General features: G+C 43.7%; 1 protein-coding gene across 19 annotated transcripts in view; it reads right to left on the bottom strand.

Annotated features, from left to right (window-relative positions):
• LOC117719689 (protocadherin gamma-C4) overlaps window positions 1-27775 on the bottom strand; it is a 176213-nt gene that overhangs the window by 58922 nt on the left and 89516 nt on the right. The window contains exon 1 of one of the 19 annotated variants that reach the window (XM_034517889.2): window positions 24544-27190. The exons of 15 other annotated variants lie outside the window; for them this stretch is intronic. In XM_034517889.2, coding sequence (XP_034373780.1) covers window positions 24544-26961 — 2418 coding nt within the window. In that variant the 5' untranslated portion in view covers window positions 26962-27190. Of the gene's footprint in view, window positions 1-11241; window positions 13860-15480; window positions 18004-20603; window positions 23433-24543; window positions 27191-27775 lie in introns of those variants that run through there. 3 more of the 19 variants (XM_034517883.2, XM_034517895.2, XM_034517884.2) reach the window with 3 other exon arrangements.

The following is a 27775-nucleotide window of genomic DNA, read 5'->3' on the forward strand; positions in this document are numbered from 1 at the left end:
CAATGCAAACTAGAGAGGGAAGGGTTCTGCCAGCTCACATTCCAAGTTCGAGTCCATCAAATAAGGGAATTCACATCAGTGGGAATCTGAGATTCCTGGTCACCTTTCACCCACAGTCAAGGGTTGAGAGGGATGAAGTAATGCATGAGTCTCTTTATCGGCTCACTTTCTCCGTCCTCAATACCATTCAGGATCCTCTATCAAAGGAACGTCACCAACCGCAGAGGGTGGGTTCTTATCACCTAAATTAACCCAAGACAATTTCCCACAGATATACCCACAGGCCAACCTGATCTAGGCAATCCCTAATTAAGAGCTTCTAGAATAGTCTATATTTTGTCAACTTATAACTGTAACTAAAACTAACCATCACACCTAGCACACACAAAGCCCTAGGTTAGATCCCAGCAGCACATAAACCAGGCATGAATAGCCCATGCTTCTATTCTTATCAGCTGGGAGGTGGAAGCAGAAGGATCAGAAGTTCAGTCCTGCCAGCAGCCTTGGCTATATGATGCTGGAGAGAGACAGAGAGAGAGAGAGAGAGAGAGAGAGAGAGAGAGAGAGAGAGAGAGAGAGAGAGAGAGAGAGAGAGAGAGAGAGAGAGAATATGAATTATTGGGGTATAGCAACTCAGTAGTATAGGACTTGCTTAGCATGTTTGAGGCCTTGGGTTCAGTTCCCAGCACAACACACACACACTCTCACCCCTCACACACACACATGCACACACCCTCACACACATGCATGTACACACACATGCAAGCACATGCGTGTAGCATACAGACTTTCATTTTTACTCAGTTGTTTCTCCCTTTCCATTTGTTTTGTTTTATTATTTTCCATTAATTAACTTATATATTCACTTTACATCCCAATCACAGCCCTGCCTCCTCCCAGTCCCTCCTCACACAGCCTTTCCCCATAACCCCTCCCCTTCTCTGAGAAGGTGGAGGTCCCCCCGGGTACCAACCTACAGTGGCATCTCAAGTCACTGCAGAACCAGGCGCATCCTCTCCTATTTTTGTTTTGTTTTGAGACAGGGCTCCATTTAGCCCATACTGGCCTTGAAATCTCTGTGTAGCCAAGGATGGGCTTGAGATCTGATCATCCTGCCTCTACTCCCCGAATGCTGAAATTGCAAGCATGACCCACCCACATGGGGTTTATGTGGTGGGGGAACTCAATAGATGTGTTCCTGTCAAATAATGAAATTAGATAATTTATTAGCTGGGCATAGGGCTACAGCTTCACGATCCCAGCACTTGGGAGGTAAAGGCAGCAGATGAAGAATTGAAGGCCAGCCTTATTTATGCCTAAGAGTTTGAGGCCAGGCTAGCCTTCAATTCTTCATCTGCTGCCTTTACCTCCCAAGTGCTGGGATCGTGCATGGGACCCTGACTCACAACAAATAAACAAATAAAATTATATGGGTCAGCAAAATGGCTCAGTGGATAAAAGGGTTTGCCATCCGACCTGATGACCTGAGTTTGATTCCCAGAACCTATACATATTAGAAGGAAGGAACTGACTCCTGAAAACTCTCCTCTGACCTCCATACATGTATTGTGGCATACACATACACAAATATAACTTTTTTAAAAATTACTAGGAATAGGAACAGTGTTACTGCTCAATGAAAAAGGACTAACATAACATGTACAAGGCCCTGGACTTTATTCCTAGCATTAGTAAATAGTATATAATGTATGCTACAAAATTATCTCCTTTTGATAAACAGCATATACACTTGCATATACATAGGACATGTTTCTAGATGTACATAACTAGATATTAACAGTAATACTCTCTTGAGGGGACTCTGAGGCTTGGAAGTAGAATCTGATATTTTATTTTCATTAATCCATTTTAAAAATTGAGCTGTAAGTGCTATACAAACAAAATGCAAGAATCTTGGATTTAATGAGTTTTAGAAAGTGCCTTTCATTCACTTCTCTATCAAGATATGGAACATTTCTGTCTTTGGGGGAAGAAAAGCTATATCATTAGTTATTTCTTGACATAGGGTCTCTACATACCCCTGGCTGTCCCAGATCTCATTATGTAGACCAGGCTGGGTTTGAACTCCCAGAGATCCTCCTGCTTCTGCTTCCTGAGTGCTGGGCCTAAGGGCGTGCACTGCCACACCTGGCCTTATATTATTAGTGTCATTGTTATCAACTTTAGAATGCTGAGTATTCTATGCATGTTTAATATTAAAGTTCAAAGATTTTTGTGCGATTGATAAGCATCCTTTAGTCTATGCGTTCCTCCTAAATTTTACTATTTGTAAGACAAAAACAGATGATAATGATAAAGAAAAACAGATTACAATTTTCCACAAAGAACTGTAGTTCAGAACAGTTGTGTGTGTGTGTGTGTGTGTGTGTGTGTGTGTGTGTGTGTGTGTGTGATAACAAACAACATTAAAAAAAATCAAAGGTCTGGACACTGTGGTGCCCCTTTGTAATCTCAGCACCTAGAAAGTGAAGGCAAGGGATGGTAAGTTTAAGGCCAGCATGGATTACATAGCAAGTTTCTTTATCTGTTGTTCTTCTTTAACCCACATTACATTGGCCAAGTAGGTTATAGTCTAAGCAGAATAGCAGAGGCAGAAAAAAACCTGAACACCAGGACTAGACTGAAAAGTGGACATTAAGACTTAGACACAGTTGAGTAGAGAGAGATACAGGGTATATCTTAGGTCTTATAGACCAAGAAGAAAAACAAATCTAGAGAATAGATTTAAAAGCAATCAAGAGTATGTCCAGGTTGAAATTCTGAGAAACAGCCAAGTGTAGATATTAAGTGTATGCATGGTTGCATACCAACATAGGGCTTCGAGAAAGCTTATCTTACTCAGCCTGTGAGGACCCACCCACCTGAACAGATGACCAGTGGAAGAAACCATTAATTAAGAAAATGGTGACCAAATGTCCAACCATGCATACACTTAATATCTACACTTGGCTGTTACTCAGAATTTCAACCTGGACATACTCTTGATTGCTCTTAAATCCATTCTCTAGACTTTTACATCTGACTATATGCTATCCTTATCCATCTAATTGCTCTATTTGAAAACCTGATGAGATGTTTGAATGTTAGAATAGGCCTGACTTCATGATAAGATCACTACTTGTGTATTTCCACTTGACGGCATTTATCACACCTGTAAAGTCCTTGTAAAAGAGTGGCATCCACTGAGTCAGGAACCATGCTGTCTACCTTCTTGCATCCTTGGGACAAGTGTTTGGTAGTCAATAAATATTTATAATATAAATGAATTAATAAACTATCCATAGCTAGACTTGGCAGACACTCATGTTTACTGCTTCTGGGTGGGGTCTTTCAACCTGTACACTTTAGGGAAAAAAGCTTAACTTTGTGAGGGGATAGTCTAGGCTAATGTAATATAGCATGAGGATAAAGCATTCTGCTCAACATGTTTGTCAAAGCATATAAAATGTATGTACAGCACTCCCAGACATTACAGGATTCCTGCCTGTAATACCTCAACTTGAGAGGATGATGCAGAAGAATCCTGACTTCCTCATTTTAAAGCCAGCTTGGTTGGGCTATATAGCAAATTCAAGAGCAAACTGGGCTACCTAGTGAGACTTGCCTTAAAACATCCATAACAACAAAATGGTAATTTCCCATAAACTAGAAACAAGAAAAAAGAATATAAATTTAAAACACAGTACTAATTATGGTAATAAAAATCACATTTTTAGACAGTTTAATGGAAGTTATATAAGACACCAAATGTTTCATCTTAGTAAAGAAATAGATACAATGTAAGTATTCATCACCTGATGGATAACAAAAATATGGTACATATGCTATTCAAACACAAAGGATGATATTTTGCCATTTGTAGCAACATGGATGGAATTGGAAATAATTGTGTTAAGTGAAATAAGCTACAGACAAAAAGACAAGCACCTCACCATCTTACTCATATTTGTATCTAAAGTAGTCAATATCACATGGGCTAGTAGTAGAATTGTGTCAGGCATGGTGGCTCACACCTTTAATCCCAGCACTGTGGGAGACAGAGGCAAGGAGATCTCAGTGAATTCAAGGCCAGCCTGGTCTATGTAGCAAGTTCCAGACTAGTCAGGGATACACAGTGAAATCTTGCTTCAAAAAAAGTGTGGGGTTATATTTACTAGAGACTTGGAAGAGTGGGTAAGACAGAGACAGGGGATCAATGGTAGCTAAATTGTAGCGAGATAGCAGCCAGAAGTTTCATGGCACTATTCCCCAGTCGGCGAAACAACAGCTAACAATGTAATGTATCAAAAGACTAGAAGAAAGCACTGAGTTTTCATTTTATGTAAATAAAATAACCTAGGTTAGTTCTATAAAGGTAACTACTTCTTGCCCCTCCCTTTCTATTACATTTTAGTTTATATCTTTTTACATCTTTCCAACTTACAAGTAGTAACATACTTATATAACAGGGAAGTTTATTTGCAAGTGTTAAATCTGTAATTTTTAAAAGTTTGTAAAGTACTAGTTCAGTGAAATGCCAAGAGAGAAATGATTACTGAGAAATTACCAAGAGAAATGATATTTGAGGAGATAGATACATTTGACTTGATTTGAATATCTTACAATGTGAATATATTGAAAATCACAAAACTACCTCAATATTGTGTTCAAATTTTATATATATATATATATATATATATATATATATATATATATATATATATATATTTGGTTTTTCGAGACAGGGTTTCTCTGTGTAGCCCTGGCTGTCCTGGAACTCACTCTGTAGACCAGGCTGGCCTCGAACTCAGAAATCTGCCTGTCTCTGCCTCCCAAGTGCTGAGATTAAAGGTGTGTGCCACCACCGCCCGGCCAAATTTTATATCTTAATATATTATTTAAAAATAAAAGTTAAACTGTCTGGAGAAATGGATTAGTAGTTAAGAGCACTGACTGCTTTTCAGGGGACTGGGATTTTGTTCCCAGCATCCACACAGTGGCTTACAACCACCTGTAAGTCCAATCACAGGGATCTAATGTCCTCTTCTGACCTTCATGGGTACTAGGCACCCAAACGGTGCACATACATATATGCAAGCTCTCACATACACACATAAAAAATATAAATCATCCAAATTAACAAAATCAAAAATGAAAAGGGAGATATAACAACAGAAACTGGGGAAATTAAAAAAATTATCAGCTCCTACTACCAAAGCCTATATTCAACAAAACTGGAAAACCTGGATGAAAAGGTCAATTTTCTAGACAGATACCAAATACCAAAGTTAAACTAGGATCAGATAAACAATCTAAACAGTCCCATAACTCCTAAAGAAATAGAAGCAGTCATTAAAAGTCTCCCAACCAAAATAAGCTCAGGACTAGATGGGTTTAGTGCAGAATTCTATCAGACCTTCAAAGAAGACCTAATACCAATACTCTTCAAACTATTCCACAAAATAGAAATAGAAGGAACACTACCCAAATCATCCTATGAAGCCACAGTTATGCTGTGTATTCTCCCTTAGAGATGGAACAGTTTCTGTCTAATCAGGAACTTGTTAAAATTTCCTTTCGTAGAGGACTTCATAAGAGTTTTTTTTCTACTTCTATCATGTTTAATGTTCAAAATAGATTTTTAAAACTGGTTGAGTGCATATTACTTCTAGCTTCAGAAGATATCAGGTACATTTAAGAGGCATTTAACTAGTATAAATTATTTTGATGACTTAAGATAATGTCAATACTGAGTTGTATATTTTAAAATAAATTTTATGAGTTTAACAAAAAAATATAAATCATTTTAAAAAGTTAAGAAGCCCTCATCAGTAAAAGTTATAAAATAAAGCTGAGATAATTTTACAAGCTTTAATTAAACATAAATATATACAATGTTCGTGGATTAGCAAATATCAGTATTGTTAAAGGTGAGTCTCCTACCATCACAGAAGAGCTATAGATTCAATACGATTCCAATAGAAAGGCCTGCAGGCTTTTTGCACTTGGAGCTCATGAGATGGCTTTAATTATTTGGAAATACAAGACCAAGAACAGTTAAGATAATATTTGCAAGGAATAACAATGTCAACAGATCTTACCGACTTGACTTTAACACTTACTATAAAGCTATGAAAATTCAGAAAATATAGTATTGGTAAGGTAATAGAAAAATAGATCAATGTATGGAAATAGTGGAAATAGTCACGCTTATCAGTGAAATAATTTTCAACAAACGGTGCCAAAACAACTTGCCAGAAATAGAAGAGCATTACCAACATATGTTGCTGGAAAATATAGGAAGGATCCCTGATCCCTACTTCAGTGAATAGCCATCTTACAACAAGGAAAAGTCCATTTTATTGATTTGCTTTGTTTTTTGCTTGTTAAGATGAAGTTTCACACTGTAGCCAAGGCTGGCCTGGAATTCACTACCAGAACCTCAAACTAATGATAATCCTCCTGTCTCAGCCTCATGAATGTTGGAATTACAGGCATGGTAAAAAGTAAACTCTGTTTAAAATAGAGTAAATAAAAATGGAGCAGTAATTGTTAAACTAACACTTCTTTTCACTGGAAGTACTCAATCTCTTTACTAATAAACCTCTAGACACAGCGTTACAGAAGCTAAGTTTGGCACATTCAGGCCATGCGTGCTTGTTGATATGCTTGTTCTTAGTAGATCCCACAGGTAGGAATTAGCATTCAGGTTAAAAATGCTGAATTATTCAATTTGTTTAACTCTCTTTAGAGATCAAAACCCAAGACACAGTTTATAATGGAATCAATACAACATGGACCTACCCTGGAATCCATGACAGTAAGGAAACCTGTGATTAGTAATCAGACAATATTTTATACATCTCACTACTAATATTATTTTACTTTTGATTTGCCAGAATTCACTGTTCACACTTTCCAGAATTTGTATTTTGCCAGCACTCAGGAGCTGTGAGTTTGTAGCCACCCTGCTCTACATAGTGAGTTCCAGGACAGCCAGGGCTATGTAGAGAAACCTTGTCTTGAAACTTAAACAAACAAACAAACAAACAAACAAACAAACAACCCAAGCCCCCCAAACCCAGAGTTTTCATTTTATGTACTTCAGCTAGGTTAGTTCTATAAAGGTAACTACTTCTTGCCCCTCCCTTTCTATTACATTTTAGGTTATATCTTTATATCTTTCCAACGTACAAATAGTAACACACTTATATAACAGGGGAGTTTATTTGCAAGTGTTAAGTCTGTAATTTTTAAGGGTTTGTAAAGCACCAGTTCAGTGAAATACCAAGCCCACACCAGGATCTGTTTGTACAACCACCTAATTTCAAGAAACAGACTACAGTCAGCACTAAAGTGCTGGCTCAACTTCACTTAAATAGTTTGGATTATTCTAGTTCCCCAAGCCTCAAACAGGTAACAGGAAGAGAAGATCTTACCAGAGGATGATGGAACAGACATGAGTAGGAAAGCATAAGGCAGCCAGACTTATAATCCAGTTTGGAAAACAAGATTCAGTGTGAAAAGCAACTTGGGGTACTTGTTAGAAGACATTTGCCAAGGGGATGATAATTTTTAAAGTTTGGGCCTACCAACTTTCATGAGGCTTATTCTTAAATTTATTTAAATGATTGACATACTTTATCAGCCTGATTTTTTTCTTTAGTTATACGCATTTGTTTGTGCAATTGCCAGTGAGTGCAGGAACTCTTGGAGGCCAAAAGAGGGCGCCAGATCCCCTAGAGCTGTGAGTCAACAGATAATGAGAGCAGGGAAATGATCGCCCATCCTCTTCCAGTGCAATACCTGTTCTTAACCACTGAGCCATCATCTCTCCAGCCCCAGGCTGTCTTTGTGCAGTGAGAGTTTTCTCAGCTAGAAAAGGCCATGCATCATGATAAACAGGTTTTGAGTATGGATCTTTCATGGCTCACTAAGATTTGCCCCCATATATACACCAATACAATCTGAATACCAAGGCAAAGTTGCTAAATATAAAGTATAAAATATGTAACCCAAATACTGTGGACTATGTGTTCCTATCGTGCCTGACCGTGGCCACTTGTGTTTGCCGTGTCAAGTTTCCCACCACAAGCTTTCAGTCATTTTGCCAGAATTGTTCTTCCCTGAGATGGTTGGAAAGAATCCATGCTGAGAAAAATCTGCATTTCCCTGAACTTAAGCTTCACTGAGAAGCTCTTGCCCAGAAGGATGAATTTTGCTTCCCAGCAATCAGAATGGTCAGTTGCCCCATATTCCCACCCAGGATCCTTCAGTGAGAGATTTCGATTGACTCCTGAGGAGCAGAGCTTCCAAGAAGAAATTTCTCTTACCCCTGAGTTCACAGGAGCCATACATAGTTGATAGGACGGTGGCATTTTAGACCAATAGCCACCTGAAGTTAAAACCTGGGACCAAAATGGGGGAATGGAAGGCATCCTTAACACTTCAGAACCAGCACAAACTGTGCAGCCAGGAAGGGTGACACAGAAAATGCAAACCAAGACAATCACCAGATGGAAATTAACATGAGTTGGAACGCAATTTTTCGTAGTGGTCGCTGAGATTCGGCAATGCTCACCAAGGATGTTAGCCAAGGTGGTATGTCACAGAAGTGGTTAAGGGGGTGGGGGGCAGCTCTCCATCATCAACAAAGTCTCTCACAGGGGCCTGCTGGCAACTCCTTGTGAGAAAGGCACATTCTCTGCATATCGTGGCCCTGTTGGCAGCTACAGACTGAATTCCACCTGATCAATAGAAGGTTAGGCAGGCTTGGAGTCAGCATCCACCACCACCTCCTTGGAGACTGGGTAGCCAGGCTCAGGAACCTGAACTCTCTGTGCTCTCAACAATGCATTGGACCGCAACACTAGGGTCTCCTGGTCAACGATCAGTAGAAGACATTGCCATTGGGACCCAAACTGGGATAAGAGGCTCTGACTTGAGCAAAGGGCTAACCTCAGCCAGGCAGGCCAAGAGGCTTGATAGAAAACAGGCTGCCGTTCTTATCACTAACCTGATAATCGTGACATTTCCACTAGTGAGGATGTACTGCCCTGCTTTTCTTGGTATTAATTACAGAACACTGCACTTAGTACATTCTATTTACAGCTTAATGTAAATAGAAAGTATGTTGTTTATATTTATTTATTTATTTATTTATTTAGTAGTTAGGGCCTTGCATGTAGAAGACAAGAGATGAAAACATTGAGATACACCCTCAACCATCTTTGTACTTTTTGTTTTGAGATAGGGGTCTCACTAAGACTGGCCTTGAACTTGCTATCAGCCTACTTGAGCCTCCTGGGTACCTGGGATTAGAATTATAAGCCTCTACTACCAGCCCTGGCTAAAATTAGTATTTTATACAGGCTCAAACATTTCTTTTTAAAAAATCATACAAGTAGAACCACATAATTTCTTCTCCTTCTCATTCTTCTGGACTTGGTCGTCAAGATGCACAAGGTGACATTTGAATCTTGTTTTATTCTGGGGGCCATTTTGTTTGTTTTTTTGTTGTTGTTGTTGTTGCTGTTACTTTTTTGTTTTTTTTTTTTTTTTGGTTTTTTTGTTTTTGTTTTTGTTTTTCGAGACAGGGTTTCTCTGTATAGCCCCGGCTGTCCTGGAACTCACTCTGTAGACCAGGCTGGCCTCAAACTCAGAAATCTGCCTCCCTCTGCCTCCCAAGTGCTGGGATTAAAGGTGTGAGCCACCACTGCCTGGCTTAATTACTTTTCATTCTCTAAGTATCACTGATATTTTTTATAAATTTAGATTCCAATTATGTTTTTAAATATATAGGCAACACATAAATAGAAAAAGCAGTTCTAAACAAACACTTAGGACCTGAACTTTCCAGAAAAGAAAAATTCTGTTTGTAAAAAGGAAATTGTAGTGAAGGAAGTATATACTACTGAAAAGTTTCTTCAGAGCAAAAAACATATTCAAAACATTTGAATTTTAAAGATATTTCCTGAAGGAATTCTTCACTATGTAAATGGCAAAAGTAACTCATGCTTGTGCCTCAGTGGTGAATTCTGGATATTTTATACATCATTGGTGCAGGTTAAAATAGGTAGAAGAAATGTTTGGCTTTATTACTGTATACATATTGTACTACTGAAATGTGTAACCGATAAAATACTGTTATAGTCCTTCCTCATTGCAATACAGATTGCATATCTGGGAAAAATTTCAAGTGTATAAGAAATAAAATACATCATACTTAGAAGTCAAACAGTTTAAAAACATGAAAATCCTTACACCAAGAAAGTCTAAGCACAGAGCCGAGGAGGTGCAGAGTTTACACCACCTGCTGTGAATCATAAGCACTGGGAGTTTGGGTCTCAGCTATCTTGAAACTGGCTAGGGGTCCCACAGAGGACTGTAACCCTTCCACAGAGATCAGGGACAGGAGCATTTCGGGGGCTGGCTGACCTCCTGGGTTGTGGGGAAAAACCTTGCCTCAAAGGAATAGGCAGAAAGTGATAGAGAATACCAAGGTCCCTCATCCTGTGTATGTATACATACACCGATACAGGCGCACACACAGCAGACACATGTACAAATAACTTATAAAAGAAAAAAATATCCCTAGTGACCAGAAATAGTATTATTTAAAAGACACTAAATGCATTGTATGAATTTACTAGCAGGCTCAAATGCAATGAAAGGCCACTCTATTGGATCTGGGGATGTAGCTCAGGAGTAATGTGTTTAGCTCAGAGTGCACAGATCTTGGTTCGATGCCCAGGAAAGGGATGGGTTAAAAAATCAACAACTGTACTTTCCATTAAATTCTGTTTCTTCACTCTAGCGGAATTTGTGTTCCCTCGGGCTGCATTGGAGGTTGAATCCAGGGTCTCTTTTCCATACATGCTAGGCAAGCGCTCTACCCCTGAGCTCCGAGTTACACCCACAACTCCAGTATTCTTAACAGATACAGTGGCATAAGAGAATCATAATCAATCGACACAAAGATGCTTCATGGCCTAAAAGAATTAAAAGTGGGTCAAGCATTATCGTTGATGAACTAAGCTACTGAAGTATAGGGTACAGAGTTATATAAAGTAGTTGCATATGACAACACGTGTATGTATCTTTTAAGCCAAACAAGGTGACTAGGTTGTCGGTGGTGGCTGCCGTGTATATACAGATGTGTTCACAACTGCTTTATTAGTTCCAAATACCCATGAATCATCTATGCTATGATAGTTTGCTCCAAGCTCAGAATAGACTCACCTGAATTAATTCATGATTGTCTTTAGAAAATACCGAATCACCCGATGGTAAAAGAGGCTCGGTTTTCTCGCAGCTCTCCTGGCTGATTAGCGTGTCTGCATAGTTGGGCTGCGGGAAAATCAAGTGACTCTTTCGGGAACCGGCAGTGAGCGAGACCTCGTGCGAATAGGTCTGCAAGAAAGCTTGCACTCCATCTACGCCCATAAAGTGAGAGGCTGCAACGTCAGCCAATCCGGGTCCTTCAGCCTGGAGCAGGCGCAGTGAGTGCCAGCGCCGCAGCCTGAGCGCCAGCAGCACCAGAACAAAGACCAGGAAGACAGTGGAGACCGCCGCCACGGCCACCACCAGATAGAGCGTGAGACCTGAGGTTTCGGAGGTGGAAGGAGATTCTAGAATGTCCAGATCCGCCAGGACGTCGGGGATGCTGTCGGCGATTGCTACAGTGAGCGTGACAGTGGCGGAGAGAGGAGGCTGGCCGTGGTCCTGCACAGCCACTACGAGGTTCTGCTTGAGAGCATCTCTGTCCATCAGGGCCCGAGCCGTGCTTACCTCGCCCGTGTGCAGCCCCACCGAGAAGAGTCCTGGCTCGCTGGCCTTTAGCAGACGGTAGGACAGCCAGGCGTTCTGTCCGGAGTCTCTGTCCACTGCTACCACCTTCGTCACCAGATAGCCAGGCTCTGCTGAGCGGGGTGCTAGCTCCACTCCAGTAGAACCGTCGGTAGGGAGAGTAGGGTACAAGATCTCCGGGGCGTTGTCATTCTGATCCAGCACGAACAGGCTCAGTGACACGTTGCTGCTGAGCGGCGGGTCTCCGCTGTCACGCGCCATCACTTGCAGCTGTAGGTCTGGGAACTGCTCGTAGTCAAAGGAGTGCAGTGCGTACAGGACACCAGTGTCCGAGTTGATGGAGACGTAAGAGGAAAGGGGCACGCCCTGATAGGTGTCCTCGGCTAGGGAGTAAGTGATTTGGGCATTTTTGTCACTGTCGGGGTCGTGGGCGGTCACGGACGCGATAGAGGCCCCTCTAGGATTATTCTCCCTGACGTAGGCCCAGTATGAAGCCTGAAGGAAAACAGGCGGGTTGTCGTTCGTGTCTGCTACGTTCAGCGAGAGGTGAGTTTCGGTTGTCAGTGGCGGATTTCCCCTGTCAGTGGCGGTCACCGTGATGTTGTAACTAGGAACCTGTTCTCGGTCTAGGACTGCGTCTGTGACTAAACTATAGTAGTTTCCATAAGATTTTTCTAACTTAAAGGGCAGATTCTCTTGGATGGAACAGACTACCTGTCCATTTCCCCCAGAATCTTGGTCATTTACATTTAAAAGGGCTATTAATGTCCCTCGGGGAGAGTTTTCTGGGACAGAGCTGGTGAGGGACGTGATGGTTACTTCAGGGGCATTGTCGTTCACGTCCAGAACTGTGACCAGGACCTTGGCCCGTGCAGAATATCCCGCGCTATCTGTTGCTTGCACTTCCATCTCATAGATCCCCGATTCTTCGTGATTCAGCTCCCCTATTGTTGATATTGTCCCTAAATTACTGTCTAGCTTGAAAACTTTCGCTGCCTTGTCGTCCACATACCGGAAGGAATAGATCACTTCTGCATTGGCGCCTTCGTCCCGGTCGGTGGCGTTGACCACCAGCAGCTGAGTGCCCACAGCCACGTTCTCCCGCACACTCACGCGGTACTCGGACCGAGCAAACGCAGGCGCGTTGTCGTTCACATCCACAACCACCACGCGGATGCGCGCCGTGCCGGAGCGAACCGGGTCTCCCGCGTCGGAAGCGGTGAGGACGAGGAGGTGAGCGGCCTTTTCCTCCCGGTCCAGCGAGCTCTCCAGCACCAATTCTGGGTACTTGTTACCATCAGCTCCGTTCTGCACCTCGAGCGAGAAGTGAGCATTCGGGCTGAGCTTGTAGCTCTGAAGAGAGTTCTTCCCAATATCTGGATCCCAAGCGTGGGGAAGAGGGAACCGAGTCCCAGCGGCGGCGTTTTCACTCATTTTTATTTCTAATTCACTTTCACGGAAGTAGGGAGCGTGGTCGTTAATGTCCCTTACTTCTACTTCTACTCCGTATATTTTCCCTACATCTTCCATCAGAATCTCCAGATTTAACTGACACTTGACGGACCCCATACACAGCTCCTCCCGGTCTATCCTGCCCGCGGTGACCAAGCTGCCGCTTCGAGGGTTTAGAGCAAAAAGTTGAGCCCTACCTCTGGAGACGATGCGGACCCCTCGCTCGGCCAGCTCGCGGGGCTCCAGCCCCAGATCCTTGGAGATGTTGCCCACCCTAGATCCTTTCTCCAGCTCCTCGGGAACCGAATAGCGTATCTGGGTGGATCCAGCTTCCCACAGCATCCCGAGGAAGACTCCCAGGAAGACCAACCCTTGGCAGTCCTCGGGCGGTTGCATGAGGATCATTGCCAACTGAGAATTATGCCCAGTTCTGTCCCTGACCACTTAAACCAGAATCTGCTTTTGAAGCCCTGGAGCACGACAGTTAGGAGGTGGGTCTAGCTCCTCCAGGCCAGTTTGCTCCTAGAGGTGTTTTGTCTCAATCTATCCGCATTGTGCTTTAGGCGCATGCAAAGCGAGCATGGCTTCCCTGCTTTTTCTTCCCCGTGGATGAACAGCGGCGCTCAGAGTCCGAACCAATTACTGCACAGTCGTGAACTCCGGGAGAGGAATTTTGGGCTGTGAACCTTAAATAGCTCCACCTACTGTTCTTCAAATAGAGATGGAAACAGAAGACTCAACAGTATTGGGCAGTTCAGTGAGCATTTTGGTTCCCTATTTTTTCCCCCACAAATCCACTTCCTTGAATTATTTTCAGTAGCTGTTTGTGGTTTTCTATATTTTTCAGTAAGGCAAAAATTTTAATAGATTTCTTGAAAATTTCTAAAGGGAAGAACTACTGTAACAAGTTGGAATTTAATAATGAAAAAACAAAATTTCACAATCATATGGAAACCAAACATGAGAACTGTTACAGTGAACATTATTAGATTCATATGTGGCAGTTAATTAAGCAATGAAGGTCATTAACACCTTTAGAGTAAGTGGAAAGATTCCAACCTGCATTAACTTGAACTGGAGATAGTACCAGACAATCATACAGATGTATTGTCTTGCAAAAAGGACATTTGATATTGAGAAAGACTTAGTGAAAGAAAATTAGTAATCTGAAGAATACTATAAACTTTTCTTCTCCTGGGTAATTTTAATAACTGAGAACTACTAGTCATATATTCAGAGGCACATCAAAATGTAGAAAAGATTCTAGGAGATGATTGCCTGTACATATTTCATGTAACTAGAAATGGTATTTGAGAACAAGCAGTTTTTAGTGATGGCTATTGGACAGTGGACCTTAGCTATCTCCAATGCTTAAGTATAAACTCTAATTGAGCTACCCTCCAGTCTCTCATAGCCATAAAATAAGATTAGAAGAAAACCTGCTTGTAAGACATAAAAGTGAGATTAAAAGAACCCCTGCTATATCTGAATACTATTACCAAATTATTATCATATAATTTTGAAAGCTTTTTTGTATATATTATTTCTCAGTTTATAATCAATAAAGAAAAGATCAAGATATTGATCTCCCAAGAAACTACCACAGAAAAGTATAGCTCAGCTGAGATATTTGAGTAGGACCACTGAGAGATGGCAAAACCAGTAAAGGTGCCTGCTGCCAGGCCTAATTGAATCTGAGTTCCATTTCTGGGACCCACATGGTAGAAACAGAGACCTGACTCCCAAAAGTTGTCCTCTGACCTCCACGGGGTGCACACACACACACACACACACACACACACACACACTTAAAGCATAACAAAAAATTAAATTACTTGAATGTCAGTGCATCATAATACTTCTAAGTTCTGCGCTGTGGTGTACATGGATAAAATATTTCAAAGTCCTTGAACTCTAATGGTGCAGTTACGGGCATATAGAGTAAAGACAGGAAAGAACTGAGACTGTTGGTATAATGTGCTTTAAGATATTCTTTTTAAAGCCCTTCGTGGAAGAGGCAGAGGCAGGAGGATCTCTAAGATTTCTAGGTCAGCCCGGTCTACATAGTTAGTTCCAGGACAACTAGTGCTATGTTGAAAGACCCTGTCTCTAAATACATTATGAAAAATAAATAAACAAACAGAAAAATATAAAATAAAATCTCTCCAAAAGATTTTGAAAACGAGACAACATGCGAATGAAAGGCTAATTGAAACTCACGTGATTAGAAGCAACAGAATCAGAGACTATCTTGTTATTTTCCTCAGTGACACTCGCTGCCACAGAAGCTTCCATACAAATATCTCGCGGAGGGACCATTTCCGGCGTCAAGGTAAGAAACTGGGACGCTTTTTGACAATTGGAGGCAACATAGAGATTGTAGGAATAAGGAAGAGTCCCCTCGCTGTAGTTGAGAGAAACCCCTGGTCTCCTCTTACAAAAGAGGCCTGACTGGAAACAGCCCGAGGCAGCAGGCCCGTGGGACTTTCGAAGGCGAAGGGCGATGGCCAGAATCACAACAAAAAGAAAGAGCACTGAGACCAAGGCCAAGGCCACCACCAAGTAAAACTGAAGCTCACTTTGGGGGTCAGACGGCAAAGGGTCATCTCTGAGCTCTGGCAGGACCTCCTGTAAACTGTCAGCGAAGATCAGGTGCAGAGTGGCTGTAGCCGAGAGCGGTGGCTGTCCACCATCTCGCACAAGAACCAGAAGACGCTGCCGCGCTGAGTCCCTGTCTGCCAGGGCACGCGCTGTGCGCACCTCTCCTGTGCGCAGCCCCAGGCTGAAGAGCCCAGGGTCGCTGGCCTGCAGCACGTGGTAGGACAGCCAGGCATTGTGTCCCGAGTCTGCATCCACAGCCACCACCTTGGTGATCAGGTATCCAGGCTCGGCAGCGCGTGGCACCATGTCGAAGAGCGCAGAGCCGTCGGGCTCGAGCGTGGGATACAGCACGCGTGGCGCGTTGTCGTTGCGGTCGCCCACCAGCACGCGCATGCTCACGTTGGCACTGAGCGCGGGTGATCCATGATCGCGCGCCTGCAGTGTCAGCTGGAAGGAGCGCAGCTGCTCGTGGTCGAAGGCGCGCTGCGCGAACACCACGCCAGTGTCTTGGTTCACCGACACGTAAGACCACAGTGATTTAGGTTCTAGGTCGCTGGCTATGATGGAGTAGGTGATGAGGCCATTGGGTCCCAAATCCGGGTCAGAGGCGCTGACTTGAGCAATGGAAGCACCAGGAGGGTTATTTTCATCCACCTGGATCAAATAGGAGGCCTGATGGAAAACTGGAGCATTGTCGTTGATATCCCCAACATGCAGAGTAACGCTTGTGCTGGAAGACAAAGGGGGCTTGCCTTTATCAGTGGAGATGATGGTGACATTGTACTCTGGAGTCTGCTCCCGGTCCAGGGTCCCATCTGTTACAAGCTTATAGTAATTGCTCGCAGAAGATTCAATTCTAAAAGGAACCGTTTCCTTTATGAAGCAACTCACTCTTCCATTTTCTTCTGAATCTTTATCATATGTTTTGAACAGAGCCACCACTGTCCCCAGTTTTGCATCTTCGGTTATAGAATTGGATACCGAAGTAAAAACCACTTCTGGGGCATTGTCGTTCTCATCGAGAATCTCTATTACAACTTTACATTCCGTGGCCATGCCTCCACCATCCTTGGCCTCTACGTTCATGGTGTAAATCCTCTTGGTTTCAAAGTCAATAGGGCCTTTGGACTTAATTTCTCCGTTTTGATGATCTAGGATAAATTTATTTCTAATATCTTCTTTTAGTGATTTAAAGGAGTAGGTGATTTCTGCATTGATTCCCTCATCCTGGTCGGTGGCCATCACTGTTAGCACAGAGGTGCCTGCAGGCATGTTCTCTCTAAGACTGACTTTGTACATACTTTGGCTGAACACTGGGGGGTTATCATTGGCATCAGTGACTTCGATTTGAATCTGAGCAGTGCCAGTTAGGACTGGTTCTCCCCCATCTACTGCTGTTAGGACCAAGAGCTGGGAGCTCTGTTTTTCCCTGTCCAGAGGCTTCACCAGCACTAATTCTGGGGCATCCTTTCCTTCAGTCTTGTCCTTCACCACCAGAGAGAAGTACTCATTCAAACTGAGCTGGTAACTCTGGAGAGAGTTTGGTCCTACATCTGCATCTATGGCAGATTCCAGGCCAAACCTAGTGCCTGGAATTGCAAGTTCATTGATTTGCAAAACAATACTATTTTGGAGGAAATGGGGAGGGTTATCATTTATATCTTCTATCACTACACTGATATGGAAAACGTTTAGGGGATTTTCTGCCACGATCTCTAAGGGCAGGACACATAGAGGGCTTTGGAAGCAGAGTAACTCTCGATCTATTCTGTCGCTCACAACTATGTTCCCGTTCTCTGGGTTCACAGTAAGATATGGTTTCTCTGCAATGACTCTAAGATTTCGAGTCAGTAAGTCCCGAACAGGCAGCCCCAGGTCCTCAGCGAGGTTTCCCACGACCGAACCCATGGCCATTTCTTCCGGAATAGTGTACCGGACTTGCTCTGAGAGCCCCGCGCAGAACAAAGGCAGCAAGAAGGGAAAGAGTACTTGCCTCCACAGGGTCCTGCTTCCTAGCTGCACGCTGCGCACCATCCTCCCGCACTGGTGTGAGAAGAGGCTTCACGAATTACTTCCACCGGGAAGAAAACCCAAACGCTCCAAGTTTGAGGATATCACAGTCTCTAATCTGATTTGCCAAGCAGACAATTCAAGTCCCCCCCACCCCCCCACTCTTTAAACCTTCAGTGAATGTACACAGTTTCAACCCGTAAAGCCTGGAGTCAGCTCTTGCAGCAAATTGAACAGCAGCGGCGCCCAGAGTCCATTTATAAAATTGCAATCAAAACCCATCGCAGACTCAATGGGATTAGGTATACCGAGCTATGTTGAGACATAGGGAGCAAAAGAATTTATGAGTTTAGAATTTGTCTGTTTTTCAGTGATGCTACCAAACAAAGCTCCTCAGAGGTGGGATCTGTAGCATAACTATCAACCCAGGGATGACAGATTAAAAGGTTTGTCTTTTCTAAGGAAACACATACATTGGAAGAACAAGGAAAGTCTTTTCTCAAGATCACGTGGAAAAATAGCCCCACCAAGCGGTATAGGAAAACTTGACAGTAGTGAAATGACACCACTCGTCTTCAGTCTGACGCATGCGTAATTAGCAGAGGAGAGGAGAGGCACTCAAAACTATTTAGGTCACATTTGTAATAAAGATGGTCAATGCCATAAATTATTTTCAGTTGTAACATAGATGCATCATAAGGATTATTAAATGTTTAATCACCGTTTAGAATCTCATGATATGAGATGGAAGGAAATTTTCTTTTTATCCTTTTATTTAAACTATATGTTGCATCCTAACTGAATCACCAATGACTTGTGAATCAACTTTCAGAGCCAACCTTTTCTTTTTCTTCCTCAAGAGCTCAGCTGAAAGCCCCCAACTAGTTTAGATTGTGCTTAAAAATACAGACCAACCTCTCTTTACCAATCAAATGCCTCACAGTCTTTTGAATAATCTAATTTTAGTTCAAGTGTAGTGCCTTAAAGTTCTTTTTCTTCTAAGTTTGGAATTTCATAAGAATAAACACCACACAAAACACTCAAGTACTTTTCTTGCTTCAGGACAAATTTAGGCATCTGTTAGGAAAAATTCTCTTTCCAACAGTTGAAAAACATGTTCCTAATCACCAAACTCATAATGAATTATATTAAGATCAAATTCCTAAGTGAGAAACATAAACTTGAAATATTAATATGCAAGTAACTTGAATCAAATCTCTAGAAGAGACACAAGGATGTGGAGTTCGATTATGAAGGTGATCCCTGGGATCAAATCTTCATAGTTCTCTTTTCCTTGTTTGCCTTTGCTTCAGATAACATGCACACTCTTGGATATGTATTGAGGCTTCAATAGCAAGCTTTTCCCTTCTGATTACAACAATTGAATACGCTTAAATAAATATAGTACAAAATTAACTTAAGGAAAGAAAAAAGTAACTAAGCTGCTAGATTGCTGGAGGGGGAGGAAGAGAAGAAGAAAAAGAAGAAGGCTGGGCAGTGGTGGCACACGCCTTTAGTCCCAGCACTTGGGAGGCAGAGGCAGGTGGATTTCTGAGTTTGAGGCCAGCCTGGTCTACAGAGTGAGTTCCAGGACAGCCAGGGCTACACAGAGAGACCCTGTCTCGAAAAACAAACAAACAAACAAAAAAAGAAGATTACACGAACAGATGAATATAAGGTAAGTCAGTCTTAGTCCCGCAAGAAGGATGCTAGTAATTGCATCAAGGTTCTTGCACATGCTAAGCACATGATCAACCACTGAACTATATCCAAGCCCCTAAATTAGTCACTTATAGAACTCCAATACCCATTCCAATCTCTAGTCTTTACAAGCTTGAATTTGAAACTTTTTGAGAAGCACGGGATAAAAATCATTTCCAAATATAAACTTATTACATTAAAAAGCATTCGAAAAGGAAAGGAAAAGTAAGAAAGATCAAGAAAAAGAGAAAAACAAACAGGAAAAAATAAAAGCATTCTACGTGACCCTACAGTAAAAGAAGAAAAGGAAGCAACAACAACTCAATAGTCTGGTTATTCTTCAGAACAATGTAGTGAATTCACAGTAGAGATGGATAGAAAGCATAAGAAAAAAAATGGTCCTGCATTTTTTCTCCCAACAAAGCCTTGTAACTAAAACCCTGCCAAGTCTGTTTTGATAGGATGGAACAATGATACAAAATTGAAATAGTCTACAGGATCCAAATATTCCATCAGCCATCAAAAAGCAAAACAGAACCAACTTGTGCTTCGAAGAAAAGCCGTGTGTGGATAAAGGAGGAAAAGCTGCAGAGAATTTGCTACAGAGTTGAGTTCAATCTTAACATTAGAAGCAAATCATGGTAGACTGTAGAGACTCTGTGAAACTGAAATTAAATTCTGTTTGTGCATCATCAAATTGAATCATAATTAGTTTGCATTGATAGCCACCAATCACGATGATAGACAAACAACAGTGAAGCTAACTCATTACAAAGCGAGCAAAGATAATCGATATAGCCCTTCAAAATCAAAAGATGCAAGTACCAAAAATTGACTTTAACAAAGATCTTCTGAAAAGAAGTGTTAATCTGTTGATGTTGTAAGTTACATAAACCAACGGGTAGTGTTCTAATATGAATGGGCTAATTTCACGCGCCCAAGCCTAATTTTCATACCCAGCTCAACAAAAGTCCCTTTAAGATTTGTGCCAAATCAGGAACAATTGGGAGGAAAAGAAATATATATCTCACCTGAATATCTGTCGGCTCACATTTGCCTAAAACTGTAGCTGAGTCTTCAGTTATCAGGAGAGGCTCGCTTTTCCCACAGCTCTCCTGGCTGATGAGCGTGTCTGCGTAGTTGGGCTGCGGGAAGATTAGGTGACTCTTTCTTGAGTCTGCAGTGAGGGAAATTTCATGGGAATAGGTCTGGAGAAAAGCGCGCATCCCGTCCACACCCACAAAGTGCGAAGGAGGCACGCCAGCCAATCCGCTGGCAGCCTGGAGCAGGCGCGATGAGTGCCAGCGCCGAAGCCTGAGAGCCAGCAGTACCATGACAAAGATGAGGAAGATGCAAGAGACTGCAGTGATGGCTACCACGAGGTAGAGGGTGAGGCCTGACTCCTCCGAGCTGGCGGGAGACTTCAGACTAACCAAGTCCTCCAGAACCTCTGGAATGCTGTCAGCCACTGCCACCGTGAGTCTGACAGTGGCAGAGAGAGGAGGCTGACCGTGATCCTGCACAGTTACCACTAGGCTCTGTTTGAGAGCATCTTTGTCCATCATGGCTCGGGCCGTGCGCACCTCCCCGGTGTGCAGCCCCACCGAGAAGAGTCCTGGTTCGCTGGCTTTGAGCAGGCGGTAGGACAGCCAGGCGTTTTGCCCGGAGTCTCTATCCACAGCCACCACCTTGGTCACTAAATAACCCGGTTCGGCCGAGCGAGGTGTCAATTCCACACCAGTGGAGCCATCAGTAGGGAGAGAGGGGTATAAAATCTCTGGAGTGTTGTCATTTTGGTCCAACACAAAAAGGGTCAGCGAAATATTGCTGCTTAATGGTGGGTTCCCATTATCACTAGCAGTCACTCCCAGTTGTAGGGTCTGGAATTGCTCATAGTCGAAGGATTGCAGGGCATACAGCACACCGGTGTCTGAGTTGATAGAAACATAAGAGGACAGAGGTGTTCCCTGGATGGTGTACTCAGCCAGAGAGTAAGTGACCTGGGCATTCTCTCTGCTATCTCTATCAATGGCGGTCACTGAGAAGATGGAAGAGCCTCTGGGGTTGTTTTCAGGAATGTAGGCCGAGTAAGAGGAGTGAGTGAAGACTGGAGGGTTGTCGTTGACATCTGCCACGTTCAGCAGGAGGTGAGTTTCTGTAGACAAGGGTGGCCGTCCCTGATCTTTGGCGATCAATGTAATATTGTAGCTTTCTATCTGCTCTCGGTCCAGTTCACTATTTGTTATCAATTTATAATAATTTCCATACGTCTTTTCTAACTTAAAAGGAAGATCACTAGGAATGAAGCAAGAGACCTGACCATTTTCTCCAGAATCTTGATCTTGAACGTTTAGAAGAGCAATTACTGTGCCCGAAGGAGAATTTTCTGGCACTGAGTTACTGGAAGAGGTGACAGTTATCTCCGGAGGGTTATCATTCACATCTTCAACTGTGATCAACAACATGGCGGTGCTCAACAGCCCCCCTCCATCCTGGCCTTGAATTTCCATCTCATAGAATCTATATTTTTCAAAATCCAGAGGCTTTCCGACTAGAACTTCTCCAGTTTGAGAATTCAGTTGAAATACTTCAGAAGCTTTGCTTTTCATTTTCCGGAAAGAGTACATCACTTCCCCATTGACACCCTCGTCTGGGTCTGTGGCGTTTACCACGAGCACCCGCGTTCCAGAGCTGAGATTTTCAGGAATACTCACTCTATACACAGACTGTGTAAATTTTGGGATGTGGTCATTTACGTCGAGGACCACCACGCGAATAGGAACCGTGCCCTTGCGGATGGGATCTCCCCCATCTAAGGCTGTGAGGAAGAGGTGGTGAGATGCCACCTTTTCGCGGTCCAGACCTTCCTCCAGAACTAACTCTGGATTCTTGTCCCCATCAGTCCCGCCTCTCACCTGCAAGGAGAAATAACTGCTTGGGCTGAGCTGGTAGCTCTGGAGGGAGTTCATCCCTGCATCTGGATCCCTAGCATTAGGAAGCGGAAATCGCGATCCAGGGCTGGTATGCTCGCTGACTTTGATCTCTACCTCTTCTTCCCGGAAGCTGGGGGCGTTATCATTAATGTCCATTACTTCCACCTCCACTCCGTAAATCTTCAGGGTTTCCTCCACGAGAATTTCCAAATTCAGCAAGCAGGAGGGAAGCGTATCACATAGCTCCTCGCGGTCGATCCTACCTGCAGTGACCAAGCTGCCGCCTCGCGGATTCAGAGAGAAAAGCTGCGATTTTCCTCTGGAGATGATGCGGACTCCGCGTTCCGCGACCTCCCAGGGCTCTAGCCCCAGGTCTTTGGAGATGTTGCCTACGAAGAAGCCTTTATCTGTCTCTTCTGGAACCGAGTATCGGATCTGTCCTGTCCCAAAGGTCAGTAAGGTCCCCAGAAAAATGCACAGCGGGACCAGCGCGCGGCGGTCCAGGAGCTGAGGCTGATTCGCCATGGCTGGGTGTTAACCTTGTTCCGTGAGGGTCTTGCGCCGGTTTATTTTTAATTTATTTTTACCGAGTCAGCTTTTGTGTCTACGAGGTTCCAGGTATCCCGCATTCAAAACATATTCCAAAGCGAACGGAGGTGGTTTTACTTCCAGAATTAAGATGCGTGAGTATCCATCCCTTTCGGCTTTGTGTGGTAGAGGTTCCGGAGAAGTACTCAATAGCTTTGTCCTCCCATTCCCCGACTGGTCAACAGCGGCGCCTAGAGCCCAATCTTATTATTGCAACACTAATAAAAATCAGGTGTCTGTCGCACTCACCTTTTCTGTGGATCATAACATTTGTGAAGCCGACAACCGCAAACAATAGCTATGTGATGTGATGTAAAATTTACCAAGAGCACTTATGAAAAGGGTAGTTATTAAATGGACTTGTTTAATTAAAAACGTTTCAAAATAACACTGGAACTTAAAATGCACAGGTTAGTTTGGGATTACAGCTGGTTTTACTAACTGTAGAGACGGGGTATTTGTGAATGTGAAGCCAGCATGGTCCAGACGAAATCCTCAGGTAGGATTCGTGGCTATTATTCTTACTACTTTTTACTCAAGTTTTTATTTTATTATTTTAATGATGTGTATGTATGTGTCTTTGTGAGTACATGCACAGGCGAGTATTGGTTCATGTGAAATCCAGAGAAGGTGGAGCTGGAGCAGTAGTAAGATGCCAGTCATAGGTGCTGGGAACCGAACTTGGGTCCTCTCAAAGAGTAATGGTGCTCTTAACCACTAAACCATGCCTTCGGTTCCCACCAATGTTGCTTTTATTTTTAACGAGTTTTTTTTTAAATGAGTATAATAACGACGGAATGTTTCATTCAAAATTTGAATAGTATTATGGCTATCATTTAAAAAAATAAAATATACCTGTATTTCATATCCATAACTGGAAGGCATTTTAATAAAAATTGGGGTGATATTTTCATATACTTGTGTGTTAGAGGCAGGAGGAGGAGGAGAAGGAGGAGGGAATTGGTATTTAAAGCAGGACCTAGAGCACACTACATGCTCAAACATTAAAAAAACGTTTTAAAGAATTAAATATGATTGCATAGTAGAGTATTTCCGTACCGCAAAACTTTTGTGTACGCTGGATAGAACTAGTTTTGGTTTGCAGGAAGTACATGTTTTGTCACTACAGCACACTCCCACACCCTTCCAAAAACAGTGATACCCACAAGTTTGACCTACATTTCTCTTAGGAACTTAAAGCTCCTAAAATAGAGTGCAGCGCGGTGGCCCACCCCTTTAATCCCAGTGCTTGTGAAACAGAGGCAGGTGGCTCTCTATGAATTCTAGGCCCTCCTGGTCTACATGGCTAATTTCAGAACAACCAGGACTACATAGAGAGACCCTGTCTCAAACAAAACAAAACAAAACAAAACAAAACATCCATTAAAATAGCAGCTCTATATAGGGGTACATTGGCGTACCAGAATATAAAAAGTATAATATTAAATACCTGGTTAAAGGTCTTCTCGTCTGCTTCAACACTAGGAGTTAAAATGCTAGCCAACAGTGCTGAGGAGCTATCTTTGTTGAGAATAGCTTGTGCGGCTGGACAATCTCCAACGGATGTGAGAAAATTAAATTCTGGCTTAAGTTGATCTCCCGGCACGCACAGATTATAGGCATAGGGCAATGTTCCCTCGTTGTAGTTGGGTGGAAGTACTGGTCTAGACTTGGAACCAAGAACCGACCCAAAGCAACCAGTGGATGAAGGACTGGAAGACTGTCGCAGGCGCAAAGCAATGGCGAAAATTACTGCGAGAAGGAAAAGCACGGAGATCAGGGCCAAGGCCACCACCAGGTAAAACTGAAGCTCACTCTGAGGGTCGGAGGGGACGGGATGATCGACGAGGTCTGGCAATGCTTCTTGTAGGCTGTCTGCAAAAACTAGGAGCAGTGTAGCAGTAGCAGACAGGGGTGGCTGTCCACCGTCACGCACAGCGACCAGAAGGCGCTGACGAGCTGCATCTTTGTCTCCCAAAGCACGCGCTGTGCGCACCTCGCCCGTGCGCAGCCCCAGGCTGAAGAGCCCAGGGTCGCTGGCCTGCAACACGTGGTAAGACAGCCAGGCATTGTATCCTGAGTCTGCATCCACAGCCACCACTTTGGTGACCAGGTATCCAGGCTCAGCGGCGCGTGGCACCATGTCGAAGAGCGCAGAGCCGTCGGGCTCTAGAGCGGGATACAGCACGCGTGGCGCGTTGTCATTGCGGTCGCTCACCAGCACGCGCATGCTCACGTTGGCGCTGAGTGCGGGCGATCCCTGGTCGCGCGCCTGCAGTGTCAGCTGGAAGGAGCGCAGCTGCTCGTGGTCGAAGGCTCGCTGCGCGTACACCACACCACTGTCCTGGTTCACGGACACAAAGGACGACAGTGCTTTTGGTTCTAAGTCGCTGGCTATGATGGAGTAGGAGACGAGGCCATTGGATCCCACATCTGGATCCCATGCTCTGACTTGGGTTATGGAGGTACCGGGCTGGTTGTTTTCTGGTACATTTATCAGGTAGGCCTGTTGTTGGAAAACAGGTGCGTTGTCGTTGACGTCAGCGACGTTCAGAGTGATGGTTGTGCTGGAGGAAAGAGGCGGCTTGCCCCTGTCTGTGGCTGTGATAGTGACGTTGTACCCTGGGGTCTGTTCCCGGTCTAGGATGCTATCTGTTACTAACTTGTAGTAATTATTGGAAGAAGAATGAATCTTAAATGGATTGTTTCCGCTTAAACTGCAAGTGACTTCTGCATTTTCTCCGGAATCTCGATCCCGCACCTTGAAGAGGGCCACAACCGTTCCAGAAGGGGAATCCTCCAAGATCTGATCGGAGAGAGAAGTGATGATTATCTCTGGGCGGTTGTCGTTCTCATCTAGAACCTCGATAATTACTTTACACTGTGACGAAAGAGATCCTCGGTCCTTTGCCTCCACACCAATCGTATATCGTTCTACTTCTTCAAAATCCAACGACTGCAGAGTTATAATATCTCCTGTTATGGGATCCAGAGAGAACTCGTGCTGGGCTTTGTTAGTCACACCCAGGAAGGAATACGTGAACTCTGCATTGATGCCCTCATCCTGATCCGTGGCCTTCAGCCTTAGGACGGTCGTCCCTGGAGGCAAGTCTTCTCGAAGGCGGACTCTGTACACTTCTTGGCTGAACACTGGGGGGTTATCGTTGGCGTCCACCACTCGGATTCGGAGCTGAGCGGTGCCACTTCGGGGCGGGTCCCCACCGTCTACAGCTGTCAGCACCAGGTGGTGTGTGCTCTCTGCTTCTCGGTCCAGCATCTTTTGCAATTCTAATTCTGGGTATTTGCCACCATCAGGATTGTCTTTCACCAATAATGAGAAATACTCGTTAGGACTTAGCTGGTATTTACTAAGAGAGTTCACACCAATATCAGGATCATTTGCTGACTCCAGAATTGTTCTCGCCCCTGGGCTGACGGATTCACTTATCTCTAGGTTTATTTCGTCTTTTGGAAATTGTGGAGCGTGATCATTAACATCCTCAATCTCCACAACGACATGAAAAATATTTAAAGGGTTTTCCAGCACGGCTTCCAACTGCAGCTCACACCTTCTCCCTTTGCATATCTGCTCGCGATCTATGCGGTCCTTCACCAGTAAGTCCCCGCTCTCCGAATCCACGCTGAAGTGCAGCTTCTCAGCGCTAACCCGCAGCTTCCTAGCCGCCACTTCTAGGACACTGAGCCCCAGATCCTTGGCGAGGTTCCCCACCACCGACCCGCGGTCCAGCTCCTCAGGGATGGAGTAGCGGACCGGCTGGCCCAGCGCGGGACAGAACAAAGGCAGCAGCAGGGTAAACAATACCTGCGGGCGGCCGGGGCGCTGCCTCTGTGCGCTGCTCCCTCCCATTGCTGGCTTGAGTTCTCCGTAGGTCTTCGGATCTTCACAGTAGGAGAGAGCGCAGCCTACCAAAGCGGAGGGGCGTTCAGCCCGGGACAGCGAGTCCCCAGTTTGGGGCCGGGAGTCGGTGTCTTAGTCTGTGTGAGTGAGAGTTCCCCTTGATATGTATTTGTTTCAAGCGCAGGAAAATGCAGCTTAGAGACTGAGGGATCCCGGGCATTGGAGCTTGCGCTGCACTGGCCGACAGCGGCGCCCAGAGGCTCTGAGTGGAATTGCAGTTTGGCGTTTCAAATTTTGGGGGAAATCTTTTCTACAAGTGCAAGTTGATAGCCAAAATATTTGGATTTTCTTTCTCATTGATTTTGTTTTCCTCGTGAAAATTTTTATTAATAAATATTGTTTCATATGTAAAAATTATGCTCATTTTGGGTAGATTGAAAGTGTATTTTCTTCAAATTAAAAAGCATAAAAGAAAGTGAAGGCCCACAGGACCAATGGCCCACTGTTACCCAAATCCGTCATCCACAGGATATGACTATCTCTCTTTTTGAGGATTATTATCTTTTGCCATCAACTCTAGCTCTCGTTAGTTAAAAAGTAAATACCCTTCCACTCAGATTTAGACACTGGAATGCAACCCTGACTGTATCCAAACATCCAGGTTGTTCAGCATTGCTCTCAAATTTTTAATAGAACATTTGCAATGTTAAAATAGTGCTATTGAAACTTTTACTTTTCCAAATAACAGAACTGAAATATGCACGTAATAATGATTACTCTTGTGGACCAGAGATATAGGACAATGGCTTCAATGAATAAATAG

Source organism: Arvicanthis niloticus, chromosome 14, assembly GCF_011762505.2.
Source record: "Arvicanthis niloticus isolate mArvNil1 chromosome 14, mArvNil1.pat.X, whole genome shotgun sequence".
NCBI lineage: Eukaryota > Metazoa > Chordata > Mammalia > Rodentia > Muridae > Arvicanthis > Arvicanthis niloticus.